This window comes from Macaca nemestrina, chromosome 2 (assembly GCF_043159975.1).
Source record: "Macaca nemestrina isolate mMacNem1 chromosome 2, mMacNem.hap1, whole genome shotgun sequence".
Classification (NCBI taxonomy): domain Eukaryota; kingdom Metazoa; phylum Chordata; class Mammalia; order Primates; family Cercopithecidae; genus Macaca; species Macaca nemestrina.
In genome coordinates this window covers 57862091-57875775 of record NC_092126.1, presented here as the reverse complement: position 1 = coordinate 57875775, position 13685 = coordinate 57862091, and the positions used below count along the sequence as shown (strand labels likewise).

General features: G+C 38.9%; 1 protein-coding gene and 1 long non-coding RNA gene across 9 annotated transcripts in view; one reads left to right on the top strand and one right to left on the bottom strand.

The window, feature by feature from the left end:
* Nucleotides 1-13685, bottom strand: part of LOC105499001 (membrane metalloendopeptidase) — a 100838-nt gene that overhangs the window by 54744 nt on the left and 32409 nt on the right. For all 8 annotated transcript variants that reach the window (XR_011619821.1, XM_011771385.3, XM_011771388.3 and 5 more), the window contains 5 exons: nt 10381-10542; nt 8998-9078; nt 8804-8899; nt 8573-8691; nt 6757-6822 (listed from right to left, as the gene is read on the bottom strand). Coding sequence is in view for 7 of the 8 variants with exons in the window: in XM_011771385.3 (XP_011769687.1) it covers nt 6757-6822; nt 8573-8691; nt 8804-8899; nt 8998-9078; nt 10381-10542 (524 nt within the window). In the remaining variant the exon portion in view is untranslated. The remainder of the gene's footprint in view (nt 1-6756; nt 6823-8572; nt 8692-8803; nt 8900-8997; nt 9079-10380; nt 10543-13685) is intronic.
* LOC105499000 (uncharacterized) lies at nt 814-11504 on the top strand. Its single transcript, XR_011619822.1, has 3 exons — nt 814-930; nt 3515-3719; nt 11173-11504. It is a non-coding gene; the product is annotated as an uncharacterized lncRNA (long non-coding RNA).

Genomic DNA, 13685 nt, shown 5'->3' with positions numbered 1-13685 from the left:
CTGATTCTAGTTCTTTTTACAAACTGAGTTCAGTTGATCTCAAAAATTCTCTGTCATATTCACTAAATCTCATGTTTAAAAGCTCCCTTTTGTTTTCTTAAACACAGATAACTGAACTGAGTGAAACCTTCTGACTATTAGTCACCTGGTGCCCAGAAAGGACAAAGCAAGGTCAGCAGTTTCCCTTGCAAGCTCCATCTTATCATGTCATAGCTGTGTTATGCAGTGAGACAAGCTCCGCCACGTATCACCGAGGCACGTATTGGCCGAGCAGTTTAAAATACACAAACTGTTTCCCTATAATGATAGAGCCACCTACACAAGATTATCTCAGGTCTGCTCAGATTTCTCTACCTGACTTGCCACCATCTGAGTCCATCATTATCTTTCACGTGAATTACCATTTGGCCTTCTCTGATCTCTCTGCTTCCATTGAAACACATTCTACAAACAGCAGTCAGAGATGGTTTAAGCAAGCCAAATTGAATCACCCATGCCTTACCCAAGTGACTTGTTATTCTATCACCTTGATTTATTTTCTTAATAACACTCACGATTTGTCTAATTTCCTTAAATTATTTACTTGGTTATTGATTGTCTATCTCTTCCCATTAGGACATGAGTTTCATGAGAACAAGGACCTCGTTTCCTTGGAATCGCTACTGCCTAGAAAAGTATTTGTCACATAGCATAAGCTCAATGAAGATCTGTTGAATTAAAAAACACAATGAAGTTAAATTGTAAATATATTAAGTTTCTCTCACTTCCTATTTCCTCGGAACTTCTATTCTTAGCTCAAGTCCTGAACAGTTTCTCTCAGCTTGTACATTGGGTAGGTGGACAAAGAAAATCTCGTGTTGTTAAGTCTCCGTTCGAGCTTGCACCTGCTCATCTACAGGATGGCCAATCTCAGCCTGTGCTCTTTCCCAGGTACGTACAATTTGGAGACTTCTCCTGGCTTTTCTGATCTAGGCGCACAGACTCTGGGTCATCACTTTCTGGCTTCAGTCCATCATGCCCATGTTCCAAGTCCTCTATCCTCGTCCCTAAAATGTCTCCAGTTTTATGAACCCCAGATTTTGTGAAGGCTCTAAACTTCTTTATAACTCTGGCTTCTCCTCCCTAGCCATGCCCGGCAGCAGTATACCCTGTAGCTTCTACTCTCCAGTTCCTTCCCCACCTCCTTATGCTCTCAAACTCTAGCCCCAGTGGTTTTCTCACTTTTCTTTTAGTCCTGAAATACTCTACTCAAAGAAATATTTTGTTGATGTATAAACACACAAGTAAAATAAATCACAGTGGCTTTTGAAGTGTGTGTATGTGTGAGGTATTTCTGCACAGAGCCCTGTAAGTGGCACACACAAAGTAGTCCTTAGGGTTGGAAACCACTAACCTCACTTATTTCTCCTTCTCAGACAAACATTAGTACAGAGCATAAACATATCTATTATCTAATTATGCTCAAATATTTTGGATTCCTAACCTTCAGATTTCTTTATGAAGGAGAACAAAGTAAGATAACAATTGCTCTTGATACGCTAAGAAGGTAGAGAAAGGGAAGATTTGAGACCAATTCCAATTCGCCCCCAATACCGAGTTCAGACTCTTCTGAAGGTGGGTGATTCCTTAAAAAAAATAAGGTCCTCATTCCTCTCAGTGAATCACTATATAAGAACTTTCTCACATGAGGGGGCTGGTTGGTTCCATTTAAAAATTTTGTGATTGGTCATGGTTATGTTTATGGGCCATGTGTCTCTTTCGTATTGTTTTCCTAGCATAGAAATTTGTACCCCTGTAAGGAATAGAATTGTTTTGAATCTCACTACTCTGTTCTTTGAGGTTGCAGTGTGTCATTAAGTAATCTCTTCAGATAATCAGAATACCTCAGAACTCAGGTTCTACCTCTGTAACAAAGATGTGTCACAAGAAGCTCCTTGACGAGAATATTTTGAGAACAGTTTGTTAGGAATGGCAGACACGGTGAATGTGGGCCCCTTTCTGAGATGATGCAACTGTTCCATATCACTTTTCCTTTCTAGATGGTAATAATAATCAAATATTACAACACAAAAATTCCATTATGCGGTTATCCAAAGCAAAAAAAAAAAAAAAAAAAAAAGGGATTTCTGTAAAGTGAAATGATCTGTCTTAGTAATTATAGGGGCTATTTTCAAAGTTGATAAGAAGTTCGGTTTTAAGATTATGGAAGATGATTCCTCTGGATGACCTGGGTTATCCTGGAAGGAAGGATCAAAGAAGACCTGGGGAAACAGGCTGAGTTAATAATCTGATTAAGGAGACCCATGATTAGAGTACTTTTGACTGACGAGGGAATGTGACCTTCCCTGATCCTCAGCCTCTGAGGCATATCTGCAGAAGATAGACCCCACACTAAAGTTTTAAAATTATAGGCTAAAGCGATGTGCAAGGAAGCCAGACTTCCGTGGTCTAAAAACATCTTTCTTTGACAAAAAAAAGTTGGTGACCCTATGCCAATTCTCAAAACTTCTCTTAGTTATCTTCAATAAAATAATGTAAATTGCAAGTGCATGTTACCCATTGATTGCATAAATACACCTCAGCAAACTGAGTTTAGCAAAGAAATAACTGGGGATTGAAAAAAGGCAAGAGAACACAGAGTTTGTAAAATGCTCAAGAAATGTATGCTATTAGCTGTTGATGCCCTAAAGCTCATGTTTCCCAGAATCAAGGGAAGGAAATAAGAAGGGCTTCCAGAAGATTGGGTTCTTCTTTCTTTTGTTTCCTCTCTTCCCTGCCGTCTTCCCCCTCAATCATTCATTCACTGATTCTGTAGTATTTAAGGACCAGAAACTGAGGTAGGTATCAGAAAAAGAGCAAAGGACAATGAGAAACAGCATTGTTTCCATTTAATTTACAGTTTTATAGAAAAAAAAGACATTAAATAAGAAGTATACAGAAACCTAGTTGCCAGGAAAACTATATTAGAGGAAAGAGTGTGGGCAGGTGGGGTGTGTGTGGGGGGGGGGGGCGGGGGGCAAGTTCTAGGCAAAGGGAAAAGCATATATAAAAGCCTATAAGGGAGAAAATCATTGAAGCCCAATGATACACTGACATTAACATTTCTTCCAGATTTATAACTCCTCTACTGAAGGTAAACTTGTTATTCTACACTTCTCACCATTTTTTGTTCATGAAGCAATAAGACACAAGACAGAAATACTTAAGGTGGTTGACATCTTTCAAAGATAGCAGAGTAGTGGAAAAATTAGAATTAACTTTTATTTGATAACTTGCTGGAGATGCAGGGGAAACTGAGGGATTGCAGGGGGTAGGGATTAGGAGAGAGTAGAAAATATCATGGGAAAAATAAGGATAACATTGGAATTCTTACTGTAACAACACACACTCTCACCTCCATGCCCAAAAGAATGGATGTAAAAAGAGGGAGAGGGTGCAGAAATATTCAGATAATTACCCATTTCTGGGATGACATGTAGCTTTTATTTTATATGCAACTCCCTTCCACTGAAAGGAGATTGCTTACAGCTTGGAGCACTGCCTTGAGAAGAATTCTAAGATCTCAGGTTAGCAGGAAAGAAGGATGTCACCAAAAGTACATAGTTGTGGAAGAGGAGCGAGGCAGCAAGCATGGTGCGTGTTTGCTAGTCTGATTCAGATTGTTGAAGAGCACCTGATTTAAGCTGAGAATAACTTCCGGGCTGTAAGTGCCAGTGCAGGTGAGTTTCCTCTATCATTTGCTCATTGAAAGAACTCTACTAGTATGAACTACCAACTCTTAAGAGATTGTAATAATGTAATAGAATGAAGAAGACAGAAGGAGCAAAGTTTGCCACTATACTACTGTTTTGCTGAGTGTTGAGGGCAAACTTCTGAGCCTCAGATTTCTCACCCATAAACTCTATAAACATATTACTGATTCTAGATTTGATCACCACTGTGTTATTTGATCGCAAATACAGTATTTCCTAGATCAGTGGATGTAAACTGTGGCAGAGTCTGCTAAATGACATTGGTATATGTGCTTCTCATCTTTTAAATGATAAGACCTTCCTCTCTGCCAATCAGGTTTTAACAAGGCACAGACATGGCCATTCTGCTCAAGACTACATTTTCCTGCCTCCTTTATATTTAGTTGTGGCCACATGACAATGTTTTAATCAATGGAAAGTATGCAAGTTTTGCACCATTTACATAAAAGTTAACTATTTGTCTACCACTTCCCTCTTTTCTTTTTCCTGTGGCTTGACATGTGAACAGGGCACTGGCGAACCAACTTTGACCAAATAGACTAAGAAAAACACCAGAGGAGGCTGATGTTAGAGCAACAAAATCAAAGAAAGCTGGCTCCCAGACATTCCCATGGAGCAGAGCTTCCTGCCTCATCTAGACGGCCTGTCTACTTCTGGACTGGCATGACAGATAGAAGTAAACTTCTCTCTTGTTTGAGCTACTGTATTTGTATTTTTACTGCTGTGGTTTAGCCAAGGCCAGACTAATATGCAAAATCAAGTGCCTACAGGAGCTGAGAAGTCAATATAAATCAATGAATCATGTTGATGAGGACTGTTCAAACCTGGAACAAATGCCCTTTCTTTTTTTTTTTTTTTTTGAGACGGAGTTTCACTCTTATTGCCCAGGCTGGAGTCCAATGGTGTGATCTTGGCTCACTGCAACCTTTACTTCCTAGGTTCAAGTGACTCTCCTGCCTCAGCCTCCCAAGTTCCCAAGTAGCTGGGATTACAGGCATGGGTCATCACGCCGGGCTAATTTTGTATTTCTAGTAGAGATGGGGTTTCTCCATGTTGGTCAGGCTGGTCTCGATCTCCTGACCTCAGGTGATCCGCCCACCTCAGCCTCCCAAAGTGCTGGGATTACAGGCATGAGCCACCGCGCCCAGCCAACAAATGCCCTTTCTAAAAGGAGCAACCACAACACCACTCTGGCCAATTGCTGCCATATAAGAATGCAAGCTAGGGGCTCAAATTCTACTGATTTACTAAGAAATCTGGATTCTCAAATGAAATCTTTCAATTTTGTAAAATATTGGCAAGTAATTCAAAATTTAAAAAAAAAAAACACTACAGGTTAAACAAAAATGCTTCCATATCATATTTGAGCCAAAGACTGCCAGTTTGTGACCTGTCTGAGATTATGGGATAGCATTGAGTATAAAATGCATGAATACAACATCTTAACAAAAAAAAAAAAAAACTTTTACTGCCTTAAATATATACATTGACTGCCACGTATACCTTAATACCAGAAATATTAAAATGTAAAAAAAGAGTATGTATTGTAGGATTTGAAAAATTTGATATAAGAACACAATCCTAAATATGAAAAGCATCCCAGTTGATGGTGATAAAAATGTACAAGAGTGAACCAAAATTCCTCAATCACTTTCAAATCTGTAACAGAAAGCAGCTGCATAGCTCTTAAAGCCAGTAGCTGTACCCCGCACAGTAACTAGATTGTACTGAACCCAAATATCCCACACCCATGTATTTATCTATGCTATTAATTGTGGCCTTTGATAACAGATCTTTTTCTTCATTTCAGTGTTGTGCAGTCATTCAAAAAGATACCTTACAGTGAATTCATTACATATTATTTGAACTTCATAATTAGGCAAAATAAATGCCAATCATAAACATATTTAGCTAGTAATTTAAAATAAAATGTAATTTTAGTCACATCACTACACTGTGAGACATTAGGATCATCAAAGATAATTTACTTTTGAGCTACAAAATAATTATAAGAAAAACCTTTGTAGAACCAACACCTTTCCCCAATATCTAATAATGTGTAAGATTACTAGTTTTGTCTCCTGTTGTTCCTTACTTCTGTGAGAAGAGCACGTGGGCCAGGCCCATACCTGTAATCCCAGCACTTTGGGAGGCCAAGGCAGGTGGATCACAAGGTCAGGAGTTTGAGACCACACTGGCCAAGATGGTGAAACCCCGTCTCTACTAAAAATACAAAAATTAGCTGGGTGTGGTGGCGGTCGCCTGTAATCCCAGGTAATCGGGAGGCTGAGGCTGGTAGAATTGCTTGAACCAGGGAGGCGGAGGCTACAGTGAGCCAAGATCATGCCACTGCACTCTAGCCTGGGTGACAGGACAGAGCAAGACTCCATCTCAAAAAAAAAAAAAAAGAGTACGTGAACATCAGCCCAAGGGAGACAAGGTTGTGAGACAATAAGAAAGCACTCCAGAACATCCGAACGTCCACTATGGGATATGATGCCCACTGGCTACCTGGCCAATGTTAGAGTCACAAGGTAGCTGCAAAAGTTTGTCTGAGCCCAATGCCACTACCTGCATAGTTCTCTGAAAGTCAAATCAGATGGTTCCAGAAGGATGCTACATAGTGTATCTCTCACTGACCCTCTGGTCCTCACCAGCACCACCCTAGACCATGATAAATCTGCTCATTTTTTAAATAATGCAGTTTACAGGTGGATTAAAATACTTTAAATTAATTTTCAAAATAGATCATATGTTTTAAATACTAAAAACCAAGATACAAATAAGGAATTTCAAGTTTCCTAGTTTTGTAAAATACCTTCATTCATTCTATTGAGAATGTTCATTCTATCACAGACAGCTCACTATTATGTGTGATTTTAAGTCCCTGTCATGAATGAAAAATATCAGAGGGCTAAATTTGATTTTGGCCTTGTTCGTTACTTATAGGTTTACACCAGATGGTTCTGTAGTTTGGTTTTGGTTATTTTCTTTTTCTTTTTACCTCTTTATAGATTCCAGTGCATTCATAGTAATCTCTAGAAGGGAGGCCAAGTCGAGGTTGGTCAATCTATAAAAAATATACATGAAAGAAAATAAATCATTCAGCGAATATAGAAAAGTTAGAAAAATACAAGCATGCCTATCTATGTATGTGACAGATCCTACTTTTGCTGTTTATAGGGGTAACCATCAGACACTGAGTAAATACCTAGTTAGGAAATGGTTTCCACACTACTTGTAAGTGTTATACTAATGGGCAGTTAGATAATCTGGAGGATTGTGCTGCAGGTATTTAAGGAAAACAAAAGAAAGTGAACAAAAGATTTACTGGGAGGGATTTTTAATGCAGAGCAGAAGGTGCAAGTGAACAAAAACATGTTAGATTCCAGGACGTGGAAATTTCTAAATTACGTATTCACAGATTTCCCAGCTTCTGGAGATTCTAATGTGCTCCCCTGGGAACATTTTCATCTGCTCCCACCCTTAGTTGGGATCCCCTTTCATTGGAGGGAGTGGGTTAATAGTCTTCAAGTTGATTTGGATGGATGGGGAGAAAGGGAGGAGAAGTGGTAAACCTCTAAGGTAACTCCAGAGCCTTTTAGCTAATGTAACTTGTGCCAGAAAATGTTTTTTAAGATTCTCCACCCTAAGGGAATGGAGGCGACTTCTCCATGGTTCTCCCCAAAGCTGCTCTGCTCAGAAGAACCTCAGTAGACCCAGATAGCAGTTAAGGGTATGAAAGATGAAACTCAGTTCTGCGCTAATATGTCTGGTCCATCTATAATACACAAGTGAGAGCTACCTGGGCATACTTGCAGCTTTGCGAGATTGTTTCTTACTCACTGCATGGCAACATGAGTGTGGAGGTGAAACAGAGCATTTCTGGGTTAAAGAGAGAATCCTAGCAGCTGTGGAGGGCCTAGGCCAATACAAAAGAAACAAAACCCAAAGAACTGGTATGAAAAGAGCCAGAAGATATCTCCACCTGAAGGGCCCTGATCCTTCCCCACGCCCTGGCCCTCAAGGTGATCCTGCAAGGAGGAAGTTTCAGAAGAGAAAGAGTCCCCTGCAGGAGATTTGGGTTCAATTCCTTTCATGATTTTAATACAAATGACCATAAAGGTTTATGCAATAGTGACACAGATATGATTAGGTGATTCGGTAACCTGCAATTTTTGGTATAATTCCTTATACAGGAAACCAAGAAAAAAAAAAGGAGGAAAGAAAAACTCTAAATTTTTCAGTACATTCCAAACATATTCATTAATCTAGTCTTAGGTGATATCTAAACCAAATTGTTTACATTTTTAAAAATACAATAAATCCATTTTAAAAGAAAGGCATTTTTTTTTACCTTTAGTTGAGAAAAAAGTACAGATATTCTTTAGTGAGGAAAAAAATTATGTTTAAAATCCCTTTTCTATGTTCTTTTTGAAAGCAATTATTATTTTTTGGTTTCCAGACCTGCATTACTTCTATAAACCAAAGCATGCTCCTTTCAAATACCATAAAAAGAAATTAGGAACTTTTTCTGAATAGGAGAGGCCTGGAGCCCTTCTTATCATTTGTTTTGTGAAGGGAGAGGTATCTAAAACAGAGATAGCAGAAGCAAGAGGTGAATGTCTAAAACACAGCATTAAGAAAATACTTTCAAAATTGAGACTCCAGGTACTAGGGACAGAGCATGAATATACTACCTCCTTGCTTATTCAATTCAATTGAAAATAGCATTATTTCTAAATATCAATAACAACAATGTGTGTGGGAGTTTTATTACAATTTAAAGGTAACTTTAGTTATTTGCCACACAAACTTACATGAATTACATGATTCACAGAATTCTTATCATCAGTGCCAACAAACAAATTAATAAGGACTTTTTTCCCATATTTAGAATTCAGTTGTGCAATAGCTTTTTCAGCTGTCCAAGAAGCACCTAAAGCAATAAAAGATAAAATATATCTTTAGAAGCTTTAGTTCATTAACGATATTATAGTAACATAGATTTTACGTGGAAATTTTTTTTTTAAGTAGGAAAATTGCCTTACCATATTTTTGCTCCCAGTTTTCTGTTGCTACTGGCCACCCATATATATCTGGTAACAGTTTCAGAAGAGGTTCTCCACCTCTGCTATCAATAGCAGCTTTTGAAAACAACAAACATAAATTCAGTTAGAAATCTAGGCATAGTTTGGCACCAATATATGCATACTCCTAACGAAATCAAATGAAGAGCACTTACATTCATTTATACAAGACCTGTACAATGTTTTTGCTTTCTGCACTGCTACTATATCTTCAGTTTTGGGTTCTTGAAGGACATCTGAAATAAGGACATTTAATAAAATGCATCAACATAATTGCTTATTTGCACTATGCAAGCATAATTGTTCATTTGCAGTAATTAACATTGGCAAGGGGAGTTCAGTTAAAAAGAAAAAAAAAAAACCTCGCTTTTCTGGAGGTACATTCATTTCCTCACCCAAGTTGCAAAACCTTATAGGAAAAACCAAACCCCTTGCCAGATTATCAGTCCTAGCACATAACTGGGAGTCAGTTTAATCAGCCTTGACTAGATTATCTTTTTTTATGAACAGTGATGCATACTGCTCTGCCATAGGTAACAGTTACTTTTCTTGAAATTGAGATTAAAAAGAAAACAATAACACAGAGGAATTTGGAATTTAGTATGAATAGTTCTTTTGAAGGCTGGAAAATAATTATCTTTGTGTGACTGTACTGTTCATGCTCCAAATGAATGAATTGAATTGTCCTACTTGTTTCAACGTTAAAAAGTAGCAAAAATTGTTCTTCTACAAAATAACTTCTAGAAGAGGGGAGAACACAGAACAGAGGATAGGAGGGACTTGTCTAGATTTCTTAACTTCCCAGGGAGACAGTCTTAGCCAGGTTAGAATCTACCTATGCTGGGAAGGCAAATCTTGGTAACATCTTACAGTGACTTTAACACAGGGTTTGGGTAGGGAGACTACAAAAGTATGTTTCTGCGTCAATCATTTAATTTTTTTTCTTCTGTAAAATGACATAAAACTACCATCTTGGCTGGGTATAGTGGCTCACGCCTGTAATCCTAGCACTTTGGGAGGCCAAGGCTGGTGGATCAACTGAGGTCAGGAGTTCAAGAACAGCTTGGCGAAAATGGTGAAACCCCGTCTCTACTAAAAATACAAAAATTGGTTGGGTGTAATGGCAGGTGCCTATAATCTCAGTTACTTGGGAGGTTGAGGCAGGAGAATCGCTTAAACCTGGGAGGCAGAGGTGGCAGTGAGCCGAAATAGCATCATTGCACTTCAGCCTGGGTGACAAGAGCAGAATTCCATCTCAAAAAACAAACAAACAAAAACCAAACCTGCCATCTCTAGGGATGATACAGCTTTATCATTTGCATACCTACAAATGAAAACAGGAATGCTAAGAGATGTCAGCATATTAATTTCGGTGTCTGCCCCTACCAAAGTGACTCGGTGGTGGCACACAAATCCTGGAAGGTTTATTAACTTTTTAATCTTCTGTGACATTCCTTGTAATGGCTAACAATTGTATATTTAAAAAATGAACATATTAAGAGAGAAATCTTTGATGCACAGACACACTCTCTACTAACCTTTCAAAACGACTTCTAGTTCATCTCTTAAAATGTCAAAGTTGCCGTAACGGGAGCTGGTCTCAGGAATGACATTGCGTTTCAACCAGCCTCCGCAGGCATATTTGAAAAAGTCTGCACAAGGCTCAGCGGTGGCATCCATGTTTTGGATCAGTCGAGCAGCTGCAAGAGCAGAGAAAACACTAGATAAAAATGATGGGTTCATTTCTTAAGAAGCTTAAAAGGAGAAAAAGGCTTATTGCTCCCTTTTGATTGCATCCATTTGTCGTATGCTCTGTTTTCTTTTTTATATAAGTCAATTCAGGTGGATGAGGAATATTATCTGTGCATAGTTCTCTTTTCCTTCCTTATAGTTGGTTCGTTTTATTTTGAACTGTGTGGGTCCTTCCACCCTGGGTCCCACAGCCTTCCCACCCCACCCCCGAATCACTAAGTTTTCTGGCTAGTTCCTATCTCAGAAGAACAAAGAATAGAGGTCTACTCTGAGTTGGCCATCCTGCGCCTGAGGTTAGTATGTCATTCTTCACTCTGATAACTTTAGTTGCCAACTCTGCCCTTCAAAGTGCTGTGACTTTTGAATGTCTCTGAGACTCCAAGCCATGGAAGATTGTTAATGAATTTTTATCATTTTAGAAAGGATCTGAAGCCACTGTTATTACTTCCTGGACCTTGCTCAAATAAATTTTGTAATTCAGATTTGACATCCAATTTGCATTTGTTTATATAGAGTCTGTCATTATAAAACTCGCTGTAAGCTTATTAGTTTTTCTTAGGTCCACTTTTATCTTTCAGGACTATGATGAAAATGCAAATCAACCAACACTGAGTATTTACAATCAAGACGCTGACTCTGCTAAGAGCTGCAATTGATAGAAAGATGTATGAAACAGGAATTATTACCAATGAAGACGAGAATATGGCCCAATACCCATAATGTCTATACCTGGAACAGAGAAAATTCTGCTCCTGCCCTCCCCACTTTCAGTCTCATACAAGTTGAACTGTTTGGAATGAAAACAAAAGAGCAACTGAGAATTCATCTGTATCAAGAGAATAGAGCTCTCAGATGAGCTTTGGAGAATATTTCACTTTCTGAATCAATTAATTAATTAAAAACTTCGAACAATTGCTGAATTGTGTGGATTTTTTAAACTTGGTATGGTAAATATGGTTTCCAGCTGAGCGTCAAGCCCCCACTTTGAACCACCTTTTCAGAATGTTTGCTTGTCTGGCTGGAACCTCAGGACCCAGCTCTTTAATACAAAACGCTCAGGACTGTTACCAAGCCAGTCCTCTCATGATTTTTATGCCTTAGTATATGGCACATTGCTATCATAGCCTCCTGGGTTTGAAACTTTGGGTAAAACTGTATTTCCATTTCCCCTTGGTTTACTGGTAATTCCTTTGCCCCTCTTCCATACCTCTCATTCTGATTGGTAACTGGTTTACATCATCATTCCTTTTTGACTAGAAGTCACCCAGTTCTTCATCTTGATATATTCTACACATCTTTCACAAACCAAACTTCCCAAAAGACTCTTTTACACTGGCCACAACCTCGCTGAAAAATGTCAGTGGCTTGACATTTCCCAGGTTAAATTATAAACTCTTGGCCAGGCACAGTGGCTCATGCCTGTAATGCCAGCACTTTGGGAGTTCGATACCAGCCTGGCCAACATGGTGAAACCCAAACTGTACTAAAAATACAAAAATTGTCTGCCCATGGTGGCAGACACCTGTAGTCCCAGCTACTCAGGAGGCTAAAGCAGGAGAATCGCTTGAACTCAGCGGGTGGAGGTTGCAGTGAAACAAGATTGCGTCACTGCACTCCAGCCTAGGTGACAGAAAGACTCTGTCTCAGAAGTAAAAATAAAATCTTACACTTGGTTTCTAAACCTTTACCAGATTAAATGGATCACCCTACCTTCTTCCCCTTTTCCTCTTTTGGTGTTTTACGCAAACTCTGTTCCAAACAGATGGACCTCGTCAATGTGTCAAAACGATCCTTGTGTTTTCTTAGTCCTGTGCCTTTGCTTTAACCTCCTCATCCTACAGCTTTGATTGCCCTTGTCATTCTTTCCAAATTCTACCCGTCGTTCAATGTTCAGCTCATGTTCCATCTCTTCCCTGATGTTTCTGTGACTCAAAACTTCAAGGAATATTTCTCCCAACTCCTGAGAGCTCATTGCCTCACTCTGTCTTCAACGTTTAGGTGAGACTACTTTGAGTTTTTCACTGTAAATACCTACTCTGTCTACCTAACCATTTTGTTGATGTGATTAGTCTCTTTGTATCACCTAGCACCTAGGTAGTAGGGGTGCAATTATGTTTATTTGTGACTGAATCATCTACGAGTCTTCTTACCATCTTCTCTTACAGCCCATCACTCCCCTCCTCTCACCTCGTCACAGAGGTCAGATCAGTTCTCAGTTCACTGCCTCCAGAGTCCATTTCATCCTTCCCATTGTTTCCATTCTGTTTCAAGTCTTTCTCTCAGACTCTGTGCACTTTTGACCAAGTTGTGGCTCCAGGCCTCTTCCTACCCACGTCCATTCTGTACTCCACAGGCAGAGTCATGTTCTCAAAATACTTGAGAATGTCATTTTCCACTCCAAAATTTTCAACACCATCATTTTGCAATCATAATAAAATCCAGATTCCATAGTACATTGTAACACTAATAGAACTAATGAAGCTTCTCCTTTGCTACTTTCTCAGATGAACCATCCATCAGAGTTAAATGAGTGTATTCAGTTTCTCTGAGACACCTTATGGTTTTCCGCCTCTGTAACTTTGACCATATTACCCAGCCCCAAGATGTACTAATAAATACTCTTTCATATTATTTCATTTTGGAATTTCAGGCACTTTCAAAGCCCATTCCAAGTACTCCTTCTTTATGAAAGACTGGCCTGAGAAAAGTCTGTATCAGCTCACAACATATTCATTTTTTGCATGCAAACTCATTATCTCCTCACCTGGACTGTGGCTCTGTGAAAACAGAAAATGCGTTTTCTCTCTCACAGAGCCTAACACTGTGCTCAATCCAAGACTTGCCAGTAAGAACTCCAACTTTAACACCTCAGTTAAAGGCTAGGAAACTGATCTAAAAAAGGTAGAGAGAAAAAGCAATTCCCTTGAACTTTGAAGGAAGTAAAAATATGGTAATGGGAAAGGTGAAAATTAAAGATTCTAAATACATAGAAGATTATTATGCAAAGCGAAAAACCAGAAAACTAGAGCCTGAAAGAAGTGCTAACTACAGACATTCTAAGAACACACTTAGCAATACATAACTTCTCTTT